The 20,475-nt window shown below is 36.3% G+C and overlaps 1 protein-coding gene across 12 annotated transcripts in view; it reads left to right on the top strand.

Moving 5' to 3' along the window:
- The window catches only part of DST (dystonin), a 435,613-nt gene that overhangs the window by 320,686 nt on the left and 94,452 nt on the right, over positions 1-20,475 (top strand). For all 12 annotated transcript variants that reach the window (XM_081294333.1, XM_081294339.1, XM_081294338.1 and 9 more), the window contains 9 exons: positions 5,357-5,480; positions 9,739-9,947; positions 10,597-10,914; positions 11,406-11,572; positions 13,284-13,440; positions 14,320-14,446; positions 16,771-16,833; positions 17,370-17,611; positions 18,521-18,650. In XM_081294333.1, the coding sequence (XP_081150459.1) occupies positions 5,357-5,480; positions 9,739-9,947; positions 10,597-10,914; positions 11,406-11,572; positions 13,284-13,440; positions 14,320-14,446; positions 16,771-16,833; positions 17,370-17,611; positions 18,521-18,650 (1,537 nt within the window). The remainder of the gene's footprint in view (positions 1-5,356; positions 5,481-9,738; positions 9,948-10,596; positions 10,915-11,405; positions 11,573-13,283; positions 13,441-14,319; positions 14,447-16,770; positions 16,834-17,369; positions 17,612-18,520; positions 18,651-20,475) is intronic.

Here is a 20,475-nt window from a genome sequence, read left to right as displayed (position 1 = left end):
GTCAAAAAAATACAAAGAGGAGAGAGTTATCTCAAAGGAGAATGAATTTTAATTAAGTCACAGCATAACTTTAAAAATTAAATTTGCAGTTGAAGCTGTTCCCGGCATATGTTTTGTTTTTCTCACAGATGATCTCCATATATAGTAAGGATTTTTATGAGGATTAGGTAGTCTGTTTCTTTTGTATCTATTAATATTTAATGATTATTTCTTTCAATAATAAGATAAACACTAAAGACTACTACAGATTTTTTTTCCCCAGTACTAGGGATTGAATTCAAGTTGGGTGCTCTGTCACTGAGCTATATCCTTAGCTTTTTAGAAAAAATATTTTCTGTTTTGAGACACAGTCTCACTAAGTTGCCCCGCTGACATCAAACTTGGAATCCTCCTGCCTCAGCCTTCTGAGTAGCTGGGATTATAGGTGTGTACAACTGCACCTGTATAAAAATCAATCTTTCCTGCCCTTACTGCTGCTTCTTATATTTTGCTGTGTAACAAATGTAATTTTGGCGGGCCTCATTAGTTCATTTGAAATATTTCCATCCAATAGCATGTTGTTATTGGCCTTGTTTAAAAAAACAAAACAAAACAAAAAAACTATTAGCTGTGTTGTCAGTAGTCAGATACCACTAGGCTACAAGGACACTCCTCAAGATCCCCTCCAGAGAAATCACTGGATAAAACAAGATTTTAGTCCCTTCAGAGGCAGAGAAGGCAGGATTCTGAGACCAGCCTGGAAGCCTAGGTTTGGAATTGGCCACAGGGCCAGATCATGTTGACCAATGATGTAGCCCTTTGAGGCTTGCACTGAGCCCGGTGGTGGTAAGCCAGGAAAGTTTTATGACCCGGAAAAGGACCCTCAGCTTCATAGGCTCCATCCTTTTCTGGTGCAGGCAAGAAGACCAAGGTCATAATCTTGTAGTATTCTGTGTCATGGATGCTAATTCCATTGGAATCTATTCAAAATAAGACATCTATTTAAATAATTTAATTTTCAGTTTTGTTACAAAGTAGTTGTGTTAAACATGATTCTCATTACATTACAACCTCATACATGTTAACTCTTTTTTATTTAATTACGGAGAGCAAAGGCATGGGACATTTTGAGGAGAAGTGAAGAAGGGACATTCTTTTATAATCCATTCCTTCATATTAAGATAATATCCATTTTAAGATATACAGATTCCTCGGAAAGCTGGGAATGGTATCACCATTCGACCCAGCTATTCCCCTTCTAGGACTATTCCCAAAAGACCTAAAAAGAGCATACTACAGGGATACAGCTTCATCAATGTTCATAGCAGCACAATTCACAATAGCTAGACTGTGGAACCAACCTAGATGCCCTTCAATAGATGAATGGATAAAAAAATGTGGCATATATACACAATGGAATATTACTCAGCACTAAAAAATAACAAAATCATGGCATTTGCAGGGAAATGGATGGCATTAGAGCAAATTATGCTAAGTGAAGTCAACCAATCCCTAAAAAACAAATGCCGAATGTCTTCTTTGATATAAGGGGGGTGACTCAAAACAGAGCAGGGAGGAAGAGCATGACAAGAAGATTACCATCAAACAGGGATGAGAGGTGGGAGGGAATGGAAGAGAGAAGGGGAATTGCACGGAAGATGGAAGGAGACCCGCATTGTTATACAAAAATACATATAAGAGGATGTGAGGAGAAGGGGAGAAAAAAAATAAGAGAGAGAGAAAGAGAAATGAGTTATGGTAGATGGGGTAGAGGGAGGGGAAGGTAGGGGAGGAGAGGAGAGGGGAGGGGAGGGGGGATAGGAAGGGCAGCAGAACACAACAGACACTAGTATGGAAGTAAGTATAAACGTGGTGGTATAACCAATGTGATCCTGCAATCTGTACACGTGGGAATAATAAGAATTCATACCCCATTTGAAACAAATGTATGATATATGGTATGTCAGGATCAATGTAATGTTTTGAGCATCTAATAAATTTCTGATGTTTTTTTTAAAAAAGATAATAGTGCAAGCCTGGTTGGCACTGGATGTTTTTATAGAACCATATAAAAGTTATACGTAACTTTTACACATATTTACTCTTTTCAGTAAATGTTTGCATTCTGGGTCCATTGTTAAGTTTTGTAAAGACATTGTTAAGATTTATTAAAACCCTGTCTCTGTCCTTGGGGAACTCAAATATAACAACAACAACAACAACAACAACAACAACCAATGTCCTTAACTTTATTTCATCTTTTAAATAAACATGTGATATAAATAAGCTGTCCCTATGGCCCAGATTTCAGTCTGATTATAGGTAAAGTTCATGTCTCCAGGAATTTCCTCCACTTTTTGTTACTATGTCTCTGGGAGAATTTCCCAAATACATCTACTCTGATGTAGACTCTTTCCTCTGGAAGCAGGTCAGATCTGTTACTCTGACCACAGATTCCTTATTGGCCAGGGTTGGGAGGGCCTTTCTACCTCTATGTGGGCTGCCTGTGTGTATTCGAGTTTCTTGTGTTATAAAGATGAGTTCAAGTTTCTGTCATTAGGTTTAAGCACTTATTTTAAATAATGAAAAAAAATGCTGACATATCAGAAGGCCTTTTAGGTCTTACACTTGATATTTTCATTTATTTACTTATTTGTTCACTCACTTATTCCAGAAACTTTTATCAAGGCCTGCTATATGGTAAATGCTGGGCTATGCATGGATAATAAAAAGCTGATTAGGATGAATTCCTAGTTCTCAGATAGATGGCAGTTTGATAGAAGAGACAGATCAAGGCAATAACATTCACAGTATGTTTATGGGACTTCCCAGGAGAGTACTTACACAACTAGGTGAGGAGGCGGGGTGTGCAGGTTACATAAGAGGCCAGTGTGTAGAGATGTGAAGGCATTGGGTCCAGCATGAGCAAATAGCTAAGAAATAGCTGTGTTGTTGGGCATTTCTGGAACAGGAAATGGAGAAAGAGGAGATTGCAGATAGAATGGGGGAATAAATTACTTTGAGCCCTTTATAGCATGCTCAAATCTTAGCCTTACAAAGGGAAGTTCCTGGAACAGCAATTTGGTCAGATAACCTACTTTGGATAAAACACATAAGGGTCTCTCTCAGGGGAGTTGTTGGAGACAGCTGTACAGTTGGGAGTCATTCTTCAGTGATTCACGTGAGGGAATACCCTGCAGTGATCCGAAGACTGCAGAGCAGGGGTCTGACTTTGAAAAAGTGTAAAGCATGTAAACTGTCTGGACTTGATGGTTGATCTGCACATGGAAAAGGTTTAAGAGAGGATGGAGTCTAGAAGTAGTTCCGGGTTTAGTTCTCAGGTAATCAGATTTAACTTAGGAGGAAGTACAGGTGTGGGGAGTGAGATGATGAGTTCAGATTTTGATTTTTTTTTTTTTAATGAGTGTTAAGGTCGCTGTTTACACCCAGATGGAAATATTCAAGAAGCAGTTGGAAACCTGGGCCCATGACCAGAGATGAGTTAATCTCCATTTAGACAATGGGACTTTGAGATCTGAATGCTGGGCAGAGTAGAGCTCAAGTATCTTGGTGAATGAAGATAAGCCAAGCGTGGGTCCTGCCATCCCACTTGGGCAGAGGTCTGTCAGGAGTGTTAGGAATCTAGAACTAGCTTCTGGGAGACTTTCTGCTCCCACCATTTTTCCTCACTCTCACAGTTGAATTGCATTTGCTCACTCAGATCTGCAGGTACCTCTGTGCGCAAATTCAAGGGTTTGTTATCATTTGCCTTACATGATCTTTCTGAACCAGTTGACACTTTCCCATTTTTCTCTCTCCTTGGGGTCAGAATCACACTGGGCCCATTTCTACCTATTTGATCACATTTGTGCAGTCTCCCCTCCCTGTCATATAAACAGAAGTATCCATCATGGTGCTGCTTAATCTCCTTCTCTGGTGTTTCTGAACTTTTTCCGTTAGTGGTCTCCTCATGTGTCTTGATTTCTGCTTTATATCTAGTGCCATTTGTGTTCAGGGTCTCCTCCATTGCCAGCTTTGCTTTTTCTTTATGTATAAAGTCCAGAAAGCTCTTTGAAGTCATGAACTCCCAAATAGGCTTATAAATTTGTGAACACAATTGTGTTACCTGGACTTAAAAACTCAGGCTACTTCTCTCCTCTTGGCTCCTCTGTGCTTTATTCCTGCCCTCTGAGTGGTGCCTGTCAATGGGGCTTTTTGTGATGATAGGTGTTCTGTCAGCTGCTCTGCCTACCATGGCAACCACTAGTCACTGGGGGCTATTTTGCTCTGCCATTGAGAAATTGAATTTAAAATTTTATTTTATTTCATTTGAAAAATCACTGTAGTTAGCCACTACTGTATTGGTCCTGCGTCCTCAGACATTCCCGACTCAAATTGTACTTTGTCAGCCCCGACAGACCAGATAGTGCAGTGGTGCTCAGTCCTCAGTGGTCCTCACCTGACTGGTCTCTGCTTGCTTTTTCCCCCGTCACTGGATTTTTCCCATGAATTGCTACAAATTTAGCCTTCCTATAGGACAGCCCTGAATCAAAAGCCCTGAATAAGTCTGCATTGCTGTCAGATACAACAGCAAGCCCTTGGCCTGGCTTTTGAGGCCTTTCCAGCCTGATTTCTTTTATGCCCCCACCCTTGTGCCTTTTGATTGTTCTGGGGGAGGTGCTCTCCCTCCCCACATGCACACTCTCCACAGGCCCCATTGCAATGGCACCACCATGGCAATGGCCCTGTTTCCCTCTCTAGTTGCTCTGTCCCTCAACTTCCAGTAGCATTTTTTCCCTACTCATATTTGGTGCTTGTCATTTCCTGCCTTAGACTACAATTCCTGTAAGATTTGTATCTATTTTATTTTTGTGTTCATAGAATATAGCAAGGCTTCTTGATAGATGTTTGCTAACATTTATTGTATCAACAAACATAAATATAACTTGGTATTGAGTCAGGACCTACTGGTGTGGAAGTCCTTAACTTCTCCTACCTGGAGTCAGAGATGGTCCTGGATGTCTTTGGTAATAGAGTTGTTGTCAAAGCCTAGAAATGAGGATTAAGGGAGAACCCGGGCTACAGTTAAGAGGGTTCTAAGGTTAGGAACCGGAACATTATTAGGAACATAGGCTGATAGTTTATTTCAGGACTTATTTTTTTGTTATTCAGGCTGGCTGATGCTTTTCTGGCTAATGCAGCTTTATAATGGCCTTATTCTAAGAACTCCAGAATAAGTTTATAATGATGAAAGTTTATATGATGGAAAGTTTACTCTGTCTGGTTTAACTTTATTATATTGTAAATCATTTTTTCCATATTGGAAAACTGTTATTTAGTCTTCTTGAGTATAATTGGAAAGTGTTTAACCCTATAGGCTCTGCAAGGACAGATATCAAGTCAGCAGGTTGCTATAGAGAAACTGAAAAAAACAGCTGAAGTACTTCTAGATTCTGGGGGATCTTCACTTCCAGCCAAAAATGAGATCCAGAAAACTCTGGGTAAGAAATTCATTTTCTTGTTTCCTTTCTCATAGGTAAATTATAAAGGCAGATATTCTAAAAAACATAGAGAAAATGTATATATTGTATTACTTGTGGTCCTTCTCTGTGAAATGGTTATGCAGGATATGGGAATCATATATTTCTATATGTGCATGTGTGAAATTTAAAAAAATAATGTTCACAGCAGGTGATTGGACATATATTTCACCAAGATAAAGCATGAAGTAAAATCTGAGTGGAAATTTTATGTGAATAGAAGAATAGAACTCTATGCTTCAAAAGCCACTCTGTAGAAGGGGGATACTTTTTTCATTCTTTTTTTTTTTTAATTGGTTGTTCACAACGTTACAAAGCACTTGACATATCATACTTCATACATTAGACTGAAGTGGGTTATGAACTCCCAATTTTACCCCAAATGCAGATTGCAGAGTCACATCGGTTACACATCCACAATTTTACATAATGCCCTATTGGTAATTGTTGTACTCTGCTCCCTTTCCTATCCCCCACTGATACTTTTTTCATTCTTATTGACATCCAAACTTTTTGATCAGATGCCTGTAACAATAAATAATTTCAACCTGCCCCCTCTATAAACACATATACTTATAAATTATATGCACATATTACTGTATTTTCACACGTATTATAATTATAAAACCAAAACAGAATTTTAAGATATAAGGTGAAAGTATAAATGGCAATTTTAACATTTTGTTCCTCTGTCCCCATCTTGTACATCCACACAGAGACCACTGCTATTGGGACTTGAAAGAGAAAGACTATCTTAATTGTATTTCTGTTATTTGAAGAGCCATTTTAGTCCCTCCCCCACCCTTGCAACCACCATTGTTAAGGGTACATAGTTTCATTTTTAGTTGTTTAAATTTCATGTTACATTAAGACTTTGAAGTTTCTCTCTGGCATTATTTCATAATGTGTGAAACTGTATTTAGGATACAGAGGAATTTCTCAAAGATCTTTCTGACTTCTAAGAAGACCAGCAACTTAAAAAAAAATAAGTAGATAGTAGATTTTGTTTTGTAGCTTTTTCTAAAATATGTTTTGGCCACTAAAATAAAGAATTTAGTTCCGTGACAATATTTTTCACTAAGAAATGCAGAACAAATAGTGTCTTCGTTCAGGCTGCTGTTATAAGAAGGCATAGAGTGGATGGCTTAAACAACAAATATAGTTTTGGAGTCTGGAAGTGCAAGATCAGGGTGCCAGTAAGTCATGGTCCTGGCAAGGGCATTATTCCTGATTTATAGATGGCCACTTTCTTGATGGATCCTTCCTTGCATGGTAGAGAATGGTGGAGAGGGATCATCTCTCTCATGTCCTTCTTATAAGGACAACGGTCCTACTCAAGAGGGCTCCACTCTCATGACCAATTACCTCCTCCAAGTGACAGGAAAACCTAAGTGTTTTTCTCACACAGCACTAAACACAACACAGACTATTTCTTTTTTTTTTTTTAACAGAGAGAGAGAATTTCTTAATATTTATTTATTTTTTTAGTTTTCAGTGGACACAACATCTTTATTTTATTTTTATGTGCTGCTGAGGATCGAACCCAGCACCCCGCGCATGCCAGGCGAGCGTGTTACCACTTGAGCCACATCCCCAGCCCAACACAGACTATTTTTGATACAAAAAGGGTTTTTCCCACACACCGAGCAGTGTTTCAGTGGAAATCAGCTGAGCTTTCTATAAACCTGACACTGTCTACCTGGCAAGGCATCAGATCCTATAGTCCCATAAGACTGCCTCCTTCCCCCTTCACATGCCAATCACAGTTCCCACTTTGAGACCTGTACTTCTGACCAACCAGCTATAAATTGAGGTTCCCATGATTACCTCAGATTCAATTAATTTGCTAGAGCAATTCACATAATTTGGGGAAATAGTTTATTTATATTCACCCATTTATTATAAGGGTATTACAGAGGATATTGAACAGCCAATGGAAGAGATGCACAGAGTGAGGTAGGGGAGAAGGGGCATAGTACTCCCTCGCTCCTCTGGGCAGGTCACTCTCCAGAACTTCCATGTGTTTAGCTATCCTGAAGCTCCCAGAAACCAGTCCTTTTATGTTTTAAAGAAGGCTTTATTAACATAGGTATGACTGATTAGATCCTTGGACATGGATGTCAACTCAGACTTCAGCCCATCTGCCTCCCTGGAGGTCAAAGGGTGGAGGATGCAAGTTTACTCTCAGTCACAAGATCTGTCCCCCTGAGAACCAGCCCCATCCTGAAGCCATCAAGGAGCATCCCATTAGGAGTCACCTCATTAGAACAAAAGATGCTTCTCTTACCCAGGAAATTTCAAGAGATTTAGGAGCCCTGTCAAGACACTCCTGTCACTCAGGAAATTATAAAAGTCTTAGGAGCTCTGTGTCAGGAAGTGGGATCAACAAATATCAGAACAAAAGATTTTTCTCGTGTTTCTTATTACTCAGGACATTTTTAAGAGCTCAAAGTCAGGAAGCCATGGTCAGAGATCAAATGTATATTTTTAAATATATCACAATATCACACCTTCCAAAGATTCTGCCTCCAAATTCTATCACTTTGGGGCTTAGGCTTCATTCAACATGTGCATTTGAGGAGGACATAAATAATCAGTCCATAGCAAACAATAACACTAAAATGTGTTAATTATATAGAAATGCCTGATGGTGTGGGAAATTGCATATCATGGCTAAACAGTCGCTGATGTCACTCATGCTGTTGATGTACAGGTGTTGTCCAGGTGTTGCCCAGGTGAGGAGCAGCTCACCTGCAAACCTCAACCTGCAGTTTAGAGTAACTTTGCTCATGGCTTTGAGTTAGGTCTCATGCTGCTTGTTTTGCCTCTTGGTGCCTATGATATGCCTCTTCCCTCCCTGCTCAGCATTCTTACCCCCACCGAAAGGAAGCATCAGATCCAACACTGAGTTTTGGTAGTTGGAGCATGACTGTCTCTTGCAGAACGTTAACATCTCTCTCTCTCTCTCTCTCTCTCTCTCTGTCTTTTGTGTGTGTGTGTGTGTGTGTGTGTGTGTGTGTGTGTGTGTGTTACTGAGGATTGGGCCTTGAGCATTTTAGGAAAGCACTGTACCCACTGAGCTACATCCCCAAGCCCTTAACCTTAACCTCTCAATTCAGTGAAAATTTGTCAAGCTGTTTTCTGACATCTTTAAAACAACCCAAAATAATGTTTTGTTATTTGGATTGTGTTCCATGGACCAAACACAAATGTAACATATTTCATTTATAGAGTTTCAGGTCATGGCTTTTTTCTACTGAAGCATCTATGGTGTTATTAGGTGAAAGCATTCAGAAATAATTAAGATACTTTTTGAATTCTTGGACAATAAGTGATAAATTAAATTCACAATTAAAACAAGATTGTTTTTCCAGAGAGAGAAAAGTGAATACATCAAACAGCACTATTCTTTGAACTTCTCAATGGCTTACAATGAAATGCTAAAGAGAAGAGCTTTACATTCAAGTGAAAACTAAGCTGGAAGGGTTTTTCTTTTTCTTAAATCTTTCAGCAACTGTAGAATTAAAAGTAAAGATTAGCTCATTGAGTTTGTGATTTCCTCATTTTGTTTGCTATTAAACTTTTAAGTAAAATCCCTTTGTGTATACTTTAGAAGCCTAACTCACCTTTAATTGAATTTTCATTGTTGTCCTGTTTCTTAATTCATTTGCATCTGCCAGTTTTAATGCTTTTTCAGGTTATGAAGAATGACAGGAGCTTAGCACATATGTATGTGTGACAGAGTGAGTGAGAGAGTGATAAATTTTAGATGTAAAGGTTAATTCTTGATGAGTACATACATCTCTTAAGAATAGTTTTATGACTCTCATTTTTTATCTAAATAGTTATATTAACAGGTATTACCAATTTGAAATGCCAGATTGAGACCTAGTATTTATTTCAGAGATTTGCTGTTCAGATCATTCATCTCTTTTGGACAATTCTTATGTTAATACATCCAAAAATCTCTTTCCTAAAGTAGAGTATACAAATAAAACTTTAAAAATTGTTTTTAACTTTTTATTTTCTACTAGATTCTTTTCTTTCTTCATTTTTTAAAGATTTTAGTGATCTGATTAAGCACTATGAATTTATCATTTAAACTTTTTCCTTTTCCAGCTTTTGTATGGAAATTTTATGATTCACCTTGGTGTTGTTTTGAAAAGGAATAGGGCAAAGAGAGCTTTGTGGTTAACATTTCCTGCTCTGTTTGAACTAGATGACATTGTTGGGAGATATGATGATCTGTCCAAGTCTGTTAGTGAACGCAATGAAAAACTCCAGATAACCCTGACCCGTTCCCTGAGTGTGCAGGATGGCTTAGATGAAATGCTGGACTGGATGGGAAGTGTGGAAAGTTCTCTGAAAGAACAAGGTCAAGTGCCCTTAAACTCTGCAGCCCTTCAGGATCTCATCAGTAAAAACACTGTAAGTGACAATTTTAAAAAGCAAAAAAAAAAAAAAAAAAAAAAAAAAATTTCATTGATAGTTTAAAAAAACAGTTTTGTAAACTCCAAGGATAGGTAGCTTTAACATAAATTTAAGGAAACAGAAGAGGATATGTTCCCTGCATGTAATACAGTGTGAAAAGCAGTGCTTGCACAAACTCAAGTGTGTGCAATGATTCTTCTATGATAGAGGATAGAAAGGGCTTCATTTACTTTTTCATGAATACTGCTTATTAGAGAGGGTGTATAGCTAAATTGAGTCCTATCTTGTTTGTCATTGCTTCAGCCAGCTGCACATGAGGTTCATCAGATCAATCTTCTTGTTGTCTAGCCATTTAAAAATTAGGACCATGGCTAATCCCCAGGCTCCATTGGTTCCCAAGGGTTGCTGAAAAGCAGCAGCCTCCTGCTTCTTTCGAGCAACCAGCCAGCTGTTCTCGACTCCCCCTTGAAGAGATTTGGGATGGGATTCCTCAGGGGACAAATCAAAGTTGTCATTTAGTTTCAACTAATAACCTTCTTAGTCACAGGTTGTTCAAGCTTATGTTGTTTTGAATAGTAATTTTTAAAACTCTGGCATTTTTTGTAAACATCACTATAAAGCGTATGTAATATTTGGTGTATTTCAGATGTTGGAACAGGATATTGCAGGTCGCCAGAGCAGTATAAATGCCATGAATGAAAAAGTGAAGAAATTTATGGAAACAACAGATCCATCCACTGCTTCCTCACTGCAAGCTAAAATGAAGGACCTATCTGTTCGGTTTTCAGAAGCAAGCCATAAACACAAAGAAAAACTTGCCAAAATGGAGGAGCTGAAAACCAAAGTCGAACTCTTTGAGAACCTCTCAGAAAAGCTCCAGACATTTTTAGAAACAAAAACTCAGGCTCTTTCTGAGGTAGATGTGCCAGGAAAAGATGTTACTGAATTGTCTCAGTATATGCAGGTATGTCTTCCTTAATAGTCCTGAGACTGAGCAAAGAGATTAATAAGTAAAGCAAACTCATAATTTATTGGCAGAATTATAATTATAAATACAATTATAAATATAAATTATCATTTTCATTGCTTGTATACTAACAAAAGATTTATGTATTCTTCCCTTAAAAGCTACAAATCACATCTTTGCCTTAAAGCCTTTGTCTATCATATAAAAATAAATACCACTTATCATACATATCACAGATATTATAAATATCATCTTACATGCCAGAAACCAAACCAGAAAGAAACAAAATACAGAGTACATGTTAAAATTAAATGAATTTTATTCTCTTTCAAATAGCCTATCTGCATATTATGTTTAGAGTGTTGACCAGGCAGATTTATTCTTCTGTGAAATTCTGAATAAAGCCATTCTGGTCCTGTATATACCACTTAATGGAATTCCCTTTAGGATACAGAAACATCTATATTGGTTATCTAAATGTTTTGTAGAAATCAACTTCTGAATTCTTAGAACACAAGAAAGATCTTGAAGTTTTACATAACCTCCTGAAGGAGATATCCAGCCATGGCTTACCAGGTGATAAGGCTCTGGTTTTTGAAAAAACAAATAACTTGTCAAAGAAATTCAAAGAAATGGAGGAAACTATCAAAGAAAAGTAAGTAGCACTTGAAAATTTATTTTATTCTGGTTGATAGTAAGTAGATGAGTTTCTTTTATTTACTTATGCAGATAACTTAAACAATTTCAAAAACTTAAGAATAAGTAGAGTTATTACCTGTTTTTATATTTTGACTTATTTTTGCTATTAAAATTAAATATATTATTTCTTAAAATGCTTTGGAGGAAAACTCAAATGCTTCCTCCAAAAAAGTGGAAAGCATTATGTATGAAAAATGGTGATGGTAATGGATTACTGAAATAGATTTAAACTCACTGTAATCCCTCAAGCCTTTGTCAAATAACACATTTTTATTTGCAAAAACAGAAATAACCTGAAAAGATAGCTCATGATTCTTTGCTTTCTGGACTCAATTCATAAGCTGTGTATAATTTCCATATAGATTTTAATGGCCTTTTTTTTTCCTTTTTAAATAACAGTTTACTTTTTAAAGAATAGATGAGAGTGACTTAGGTGATTGAGGTAAGAGGATCACAATTCGAGGACAGCTTCAACAACTTAATGAGACCCTGTTTCCAAAAAAACAAAAATAAAACAAAGTAGCTGAGCCATGAGTCCATGAAGAAACAAGAGAATAGAATAAACCTAACTTCAACTACAAAAGCTATACAGTGATAAACCTTGTGACTGAACTTTTGCATTTCTGACCTCATGTTACTTTAGAATACACATCTGCTGTTGCTGAGGTTTATGTGGCAAACCCTCTAAAAGATAGAAAATGGCCATGTCTCTTTCAGAAACTTTTCTTTCTTTATTTAGAATTCTCCACTTAAAACTTTTAGGTGCTGTTCATACTACTTACAGAGCTATATTTTCCATCTCCTCATATGTTACTTAATTCATACTGCACAGAAAAAGTGTTCTTGGTTTCCTTAGGTAATCTGTAGGTTATTTATTCTTTCAAATGGGTCCAACTTTAAAACCACAGAGCCTTTATTAATTACTCCAGCTGTAGCACATTCTTATCTGGTATTCCACACACTCCCATATGTACACATGTCATCCACATGCCAAGTGTCACCGCACTCATAGTTCTTGTGCTGGCTCGTTTGCTCCCTCCCTGGTGCTGAGCATACCGGAAGATCCCTGTAGTTCACTGTGAAGCTTCCTGACTCTCCATGGGGCCTGGGGTGGGGGTTGGCAATAAGACTCTCTAGTCACTAGCTTTCATCTCAATTTGAGACCTAAATCTGATCTTCCAGGAGCACTTGGTTTACCCATCCATTAACGTGATGGTAGTACAGTGTAGAAACCACTAGGTGGTGTGATGTTTTCCTCCTGTTGGTGATATTACAACTTCCTTTCTGGTTCTTTGCATGCTGGTGTTAAGCATCATACAAACTGGACAGATCAAAGCTCATTGAATCTAATTAATGTTAAAGTTGTTTATGTAGTCTTAGAGTTTATGTAGCATTTGAGAGTGTCTTTACATATGGGTTGCAGATTTCTTGACTGCTCCTATCTATGAATTTTGCCTGAGGAAGAGACAAATAGTTACTTAGCTCGATTTCACTCGCCACTTAGGAAACTTCTTCCCTGGTGTCAAAGTAACAGATTTTGCATGGAAGTTTTATTTTTTTAATGTCATGCCCAATATTGAAATAATAATTATTGATTAGTAATTATTCCTTTGGAGGAGTATATCTCCTTTTGTGGCTTATATTTTGGTATGATTTTTGTTAACCAGGAAAGAAGCTGTAACTTCTTGTCAAGAACAGCTGGAAGCTTTCCAAGCCCTTGCTAAATCATTGAAGTCTTGGATAAAAGAAACAACAGAGCAAGTTCCCATCGTGCAGCCTTCTTTTGGTGCAGAGGATTTAGGAAAATCCCTGGAAGAAACTAAGGTGACTCATTGTCTCTAGTACTAATTTTTGTTTGCCTATGTTGGTAATGAAAGATAGTTTCCTTAATCTAAAATCATGTAAGTTGGATCTCTGTATGTACTGTATGTTTTAGTTATCTTTGAGAATCATGATATGGGTTTAACTGATCCTTTTGAGAAAGGCTTAAACTTTCAGTTAATAGGCTTAAAAAAAAGATGTTTTAATGAGTTGCTATTCTAGTTTCCAAGTTTCCTTCCCCCAAAAAATTTCTACTTCATTTTTAAATTTTCATACAACTTCTTATAATAGCAAGTAAAAGATCCTGTTTTTCACTCAGAATTTGAATATCAACCAGTATTCAAAGATATAAGTTATTTGAATTTCCTTTGCAAATAGTGTACAAGTCATTAGTCCTCTGACTGAAAGTCATAAAAACTACAACCAGTTAAGACAGTTTTCCTCTCCTAATTTGAGGAAAGTTATGTTTTTGAAAATTCATTGAAATTTTGATGATTAAAACTAATAGTGAAATGGAATTCTGAATTCCCATGTATTTATTTTTATTGTTCTTACTGAATTTCATCTTATAACTTGGCTGGTACCTAGTAGTCTTACACACTGACAGTTGACAGTTATTTTGGAACCAGGCATAGCCTGACTTCCACCATGGCTAGGAGCAGAATGCAGAATAGGCTGTACCTCATTTCCCTCTCACTGCTAACAGTGTTAACAGCTACCTGGGCTGTGGGAACAAAGAGGGATGGTGTCTTTTTCTTCCATTCACAGCCCCACAAATCAGGGCCTGTAGTCATTGTTTTAAGATATTCGTAAGAAATTGAATTATAATGTGCAACTTTGAAGATATTAAAACTGAAAAATAATGTGTTTTTATATCTCAAGAAATTACAAGAAAAGTGGAATTTAAAATCACCAGAGATTCAGAAAGTAAATAACAGTGGGATCTCACTATGTAACCTTATAAGTGCTGTGACTACCCCTGCAAAAGCAATAGCAGCAGTTAAATCAGGTATGTACTTTATTTAAGGCAAAAACTGTAAGAATTGGAGCCACTCATGTTAATTTTATTTGTATGTTAAAGTGAATGCACAGATTAGTAAATCAGCTAAAAGTTACTGATTAGTAGTTTGTCCTTTGTTAGTCCTTTGGCTGCCTCTCCAAAACAAAAACATTTCCCAAATTTACCACAGGAAAACAAATGTAAGCAAATAGAAATATTTGGAAAGATTATCTGAATCTTAGCTTTTGTCCATTTAAAAACAAAATCATAAATATGATACAAATGACATAAATACAAAGTGAAAGTGGCAAGATAGGAGGCATCTGTAAACACACTAAAACCTGTCATGGAAAAGTACCTGTAATAATCAATCTCAGATTCCTCTCATGTTTCATTTTATTAAAAGATACAAATGAAATGTATTCAAATTAATATATTAGAATAAGAAGCATTATACTGTGGGGCCAGGTAAAATTCATTTTTTTGTTTTTACCTTAATTAAATGGAAATATTGAAATTCTATTTGAGGTATTTCTATTCTCATTATAATATTTAATTAAACAATTCTAATTACCTATGAAGGAAGTGAGGAGAGGAAACATGCTCTTTTCTGTAGAGTGGACTGCTCTTATTTATTCCTATCCACTTTATTCTGTACAGTGTTTTCAAAGCCAACATATCAGAATCACAGTTTGGTCATGGTGAGACCCTCTCCTCAACAGAAGGGGAGAGTCACGTGTAAAATATTTGTTGTAAAATCAATCTAAGTGAGTTGTGTTTTTTAAAACATACTCTACTGAGATTTGAAAATCCAAAAATAGAAGGCAAATCTCTAACCTTATTCTGAGTTTCTGGGTCCCCTCTGTGGTCTATCTAGCCTGGCCAGGCCTCCAGCTGTCCCTATTGTGATACTGATGTTCCAGCTGGGCCTTTCTCAACCAACCATTTATTCCACTCTATTAATTCCATTTCAGGGAAAACCCATATTATATGTGGTGAGATGATCTCTCCTTTCTTTACTAATCAGATTTCCTGAAATGTCAATGTGTTGTTTTGTCTTGTTTTAAAGAAAAGGAATCCTGTTGTGTATTAATTATTTTAGTTCCTTGTGTCCCCTTTCCATTTGTAATAGATACACAATAACTTTATTTGTTTTGACTTTAGGTAAGTAGCAGCCATAATAGGAATTAATGTTGAGCAGCTATAGGATGTTTTCATTTCCATCTGAGATGCGGTTGTGAGATTATTTTTTTCTTTTTTTAAAGAACCAAACTTAAATTCAGATGTTTAAGTATTTGTTTAGACTTGTTCTCATGTGGTTGATTTGGGAAATGCATTTGTGTTTTGGATAGGCAGCCAGTGGACACTTGCATGAGAAAGTTTAATTGATTTTTTAAAAATATTCTGATTATGAGGAAAGGTACCAATGCTAGATGGTTATATAATAAAAGAGAAATACTAGTTACTGCTCACTGAGTAGTTCCTGTTTGCTAGGCAATGAGTTAACCATCTTTAGTTCCCATAGTGGTCTTTCAAGTGAGGTCTTATTGCTCTCATCAGTTTGGTTGATTAGTTTGTCCAAACACATATGGCCTATCATTAGTGGGGCTGGGATTTAAATTTAGGTGGGTCATACACCCAGCCCTAGCACTCCAACCATTGCGCTTTCTCTGTGTTGACTTTATGTGGATTGAGTAACAGGGTTTATGTTTTGTTTTGACTTTTGACTTTTCTCTCATGTCTTTTTCAATCATTCTGCCTCCATTAAGCCCATGATTACCCCATGCAACTGCACCAGACAGTTTTCAGACTTTCAGTAAGGTGGACATTCTGGCCAGTTATTTATGCTTCGACATAGGAATATACTGAGCACCTTCTGAACTTCAGCAATTTGTCATTAATGTAACTTGAGCCATAAAGCAACTTTATCACAATTTGCTATGAAGTAATATTTACTGATTGATTTGTATAGTTTAAAGGGGCTAAAACTCTATGGTGTTTAAGATGCTCATGTTGCTACTTTAAGAATGAATTTTAGGGCTGAGGATATGATCGAGAGTTTGCCTAGTATGTGCAAGACCATGGTTTGATTCCCAGTACCCCAAAACAACAAATTTTATGTAAAGATGAGTATTTAAATATTGGACCTTTGCTGGGTTTTGAATTCATTTTTGAATAGTAATAACATTTAAAAATGATCATCACTTATGGGGTTTGATTTAATGTAATGTATTATTAATGTATAGTAGTAGGTACACTTATTACATTATTATTGTGTAATATAATTAATGTATAAGAAATCTATGATTACCTCAGTGTTTATATTTGTGCAGGTGGAGTAATAATAAATGGTGAAGGAACAGACACAAATACTCAAGACATTTTGGCAAATAAAGGTAAATAGTAATTTTAAATGGTTATTGAGTAACATAACTTGGTATTTTTTGACAGACTAAATCTTAGAGGAAAACAATTGTCATATTGAAATTTCAAACTTTATTTAAATGGTATTTAAATAGTAGTTACAATTTCTATAAATATCATATTTGCATAATTTGCTATTAACATAGTATTTGGTTTGACACTTGGTTTTATTTCCTTCTTTTTGGTTAATTTGAGATATTTTGTCACTTAGAATAACATTATTTGAACCAATTTATTGAGTTGGTGCCTGATGAATACATTTTATGATTTGAGTCTTTTGTTCCTTTTTGTTCCTTTGAGTCTTTTGTTCACTTATATTATACAATATGTCATGAAATAGCATTATAAAGTGATCTAGCCTTTTAGTTCTAAAAGATCTATGGTTTACCATAGCAAGCTTCAGAGTGACAAAATAGAAGGAAATACTGTATAAAACAAATTCTGTTTCTAAACCTCTTCTCCAATGTTCTGAACATATATCAGTATAATTTTTTTTCTTTCCTCCTAGGTTTAACATCCATTAAAAAGGACATGACTGACATAAGTCATGGTTATGAAGATCTTGGCCTCTTACTCAAGGACAAAATAACTGAACTGAATTCTAAACTCTCCAAATTGCAAAAGGCTCAGGAAGAATCAAGTTCAATGATGCAGTGGTTGGAGAAAATGAACAAAACTGCAAAAAAATGGCATCATACTCCAACACCTACAGACACTGAAGCTGTGAAGACTCAGGTTGAACAGAATAAGGTATATTATTCTGAAGATATGGAATAGAGTGGATTTATGTTTGGAACTGAGCCTTGGGGGTCAGGAGCTTTATTATTTTTTCTAGAGCTACAGTTTAACAGTTTTGCTCAATGGACCTTTCCCTAGAGACTGATAATAGTCACATTTTCTGCACTTTAGCATTATAAAGATTGAGTACCTGAATGTGGCTTGGTGGTTAAGTGCCCCTCAGTACAATCCCTAGTACCAAAAATAAAAGATGAGTATCCTGTTGGGTATTAGTAAATTTTGTCACCTTTAAATAAGTTTAAATCTTGGTTATTAACCAAACAACTGTTGAAAAATATTTAGTTAAGGGCTAAGTATACTAGGGATCTGTTGTGTCTAGTATAGATTTGGGCAGCTAATGTCTCCCTTTCTAGTGGATGGTATTCGCAGCTATCCAGACTGGGGAAATGATTTTCCATGGTGAAAATGATGGCAAAAAATTCTACAGATTATTAATCTATATTTGAACTGGATAATGGGTTTGTCCAAAAAGATGCTTATCCCCCAGTAGATGTTCAAATTCTGGCAGCCTTTATCAAAGCTGATTTTCTTATTAATTATGATCTTACTGATGTCATCTTGCTTTTTTTCCATGGTGGTTTGTTTGAGAATATGAAATTCTTCCTCAGTAACGGGGACGAGAGTCATTATCTCCATGGTTATAGTGTTCCTCTGTGGGATTCCTTTATCCCAGAGTTGAAGACTAGCAGAGAGGAAGAAAGAAAAATAATTAACTGCTGCATCCAGGCCCTCACCCACTTGAGCATTTAACAGTGGATTTTTTTCCTCTTTTCGTCATGTTAGAAGGAAAAAAGTTCTATCATAATTGTGTTTTTGTCTTTTGATGTTGGTATACTTTAGTTACTTTTTTTTCCTTGTTAGTCATTTGAGGCAGAACTAAAGCAAAATGTAAACAAAGTACAGGAGTTGAAAGACAAATTGACGGAATTGTTGGAGGAGAATCCAGATACTCCTGAGGCCCCCAAATGGAAACAGATGTTGACAGAAATAGGTATGTTATACAATTTAGAGCAAAGTCCATGAACAGAAGCTCAATCATTTTTTTTAATTATCATCTTTATCAGAAAACATCCAATAGCCTCACTTATTTTTGGATTTTCTTTAATGTTTTGGAATCCATTTTTGCATATTTAAAAGTGTCCTTTTATATTTTTTTCTGAGGATTGGCATATAAGTATTTTATGAAGAAAATAGACACATGTACTAATAAAATGCCATGCATTGAATAATATTGTTTTCATTAATGTTTTTTCTTGTTACTAGTTTTTGTAACCTTTATGCTTTATTATCATTTTTATGCTTTATTATATTTTACTTTACATGTTTCTTTTGTTCATTTATTTGAAAAAGGTGGGCTTGGCTCTCTTCCTAGGGTTAATTCTGGGACTCCTGCAGCCCTGTACTACATGCTTTTCTTCTCTCCCCCAAACAATATCAAAAAGTACTTTGCTACAGAAGGCTGATGATTTTCATTCCTTACTCACAGTTATCCTCCTACATCCTGTCCCTGTAAAAACTACTGCTTATCGATGCAGAATTTTCTTCACAAGCTTCATGTCTTATCATGATGATGTTGAAAATTGAATGTAAGGGCTGGGGTTGTGGCTCAGTGGCAGAGTATTTGCCTCGCACATGTGAGGCACTGGGTTTGATCCTCAGCACCACATATAAATGAATAAACAAAATAAAGATATATATATATACACACACACACATACACACACACACACACACACACATATAAAATTAAATGTAAGACAAGGATAATATTTGTTCCTACATACTATTGTTTGGAGAATTTAATAAGTTAATGTATGTACAGCTCAGAGGAAAGTACCAGGCACATAGTAAGTGCTATTAAGTTATACCATCAATTATTACAATAAGTACTCTACTTTGACATGTTCCATTATATTTATCTAAGTATTATCCTTTCTTTAGAATCAGATATACTGTGATAGATTTAGAAACCTGTAAATATTTTTTAGCTTGAAAAAAGTTAACCCTAAGAGATCTCAGTTAATAGGTATGTGTAATCCAGCTAAAGAGACCCCTGTTGCATTGTAGCCAGTTTGCTTCTAATTTACTGCCTTCCCTGGGATATCAGAATTACTTGGGTAGAGTATTATCAAGACATTTAAGAATAGAAGTGGGAGTGTGGAGTGTGTATTTCAAAAACACTTATTGATGTTTTTATTTCTCTACCATTTTTTTAATTGACTTCTTTTGTTGTCAGATTGTGTTTGGAACACACCATGTAGAATTATATAGACAAGGATTCAGGGATTGTGTTCTATTAAAATCAGCCTATTAGTATATTATGGTAAATGAAAAAAAATCTCTAAAATCAACTAGTCACAACCCATCAATAAATGTTTATGGAGCAACATGTGCAAGGTTAGGTTGGCGGATTCACCTCAGTTGAACTCCCTAGGATCAGTAGACTAGAGCCAGATTGGGAGAAGCCCTGAATGTCAGGGAAAAAATCTTCAGATTTTATCATCTGTGTGGTAGGAATTTAAGTATTCAAGGATTTGAACAGGTAATGGACAGGCAAGTGCCATGTTCAAAAATTAGTATATTGTTATAAGGGAAAGTATTTTAAAACACATGGATTGCAGGTGAGAAGCACTAAGAGTACAATACCATTAAAAAGATTGATTAGCTGAGCCCTGTGGTTCTTGGGTCCAGTGGAATCCACACTAGGAACAGCACCACCCTTGGGACTTGTTAGAAATGCAGACTATCAGACCCCAAACCTACTGCAGAAACCCTGGAGGTGACCCTGCCCCCACATCTGTGTTTATTATCCCCCA

This window comes from Spermophilus citellus (genome assembly GCF_964194105.1).
Source record: "Spermophilus citellus genome assembly, chromosome: 5".
NCBI classification, from domain to species: Eukaryota; Metazoa; Chordata; class Mammalia; order Rodentia; family Sciuridae; genus Spermophilus; species Spermophilus citellus.
This window is presented reverse-complemented; position numbering and strand designations above follow the sequence as displayed.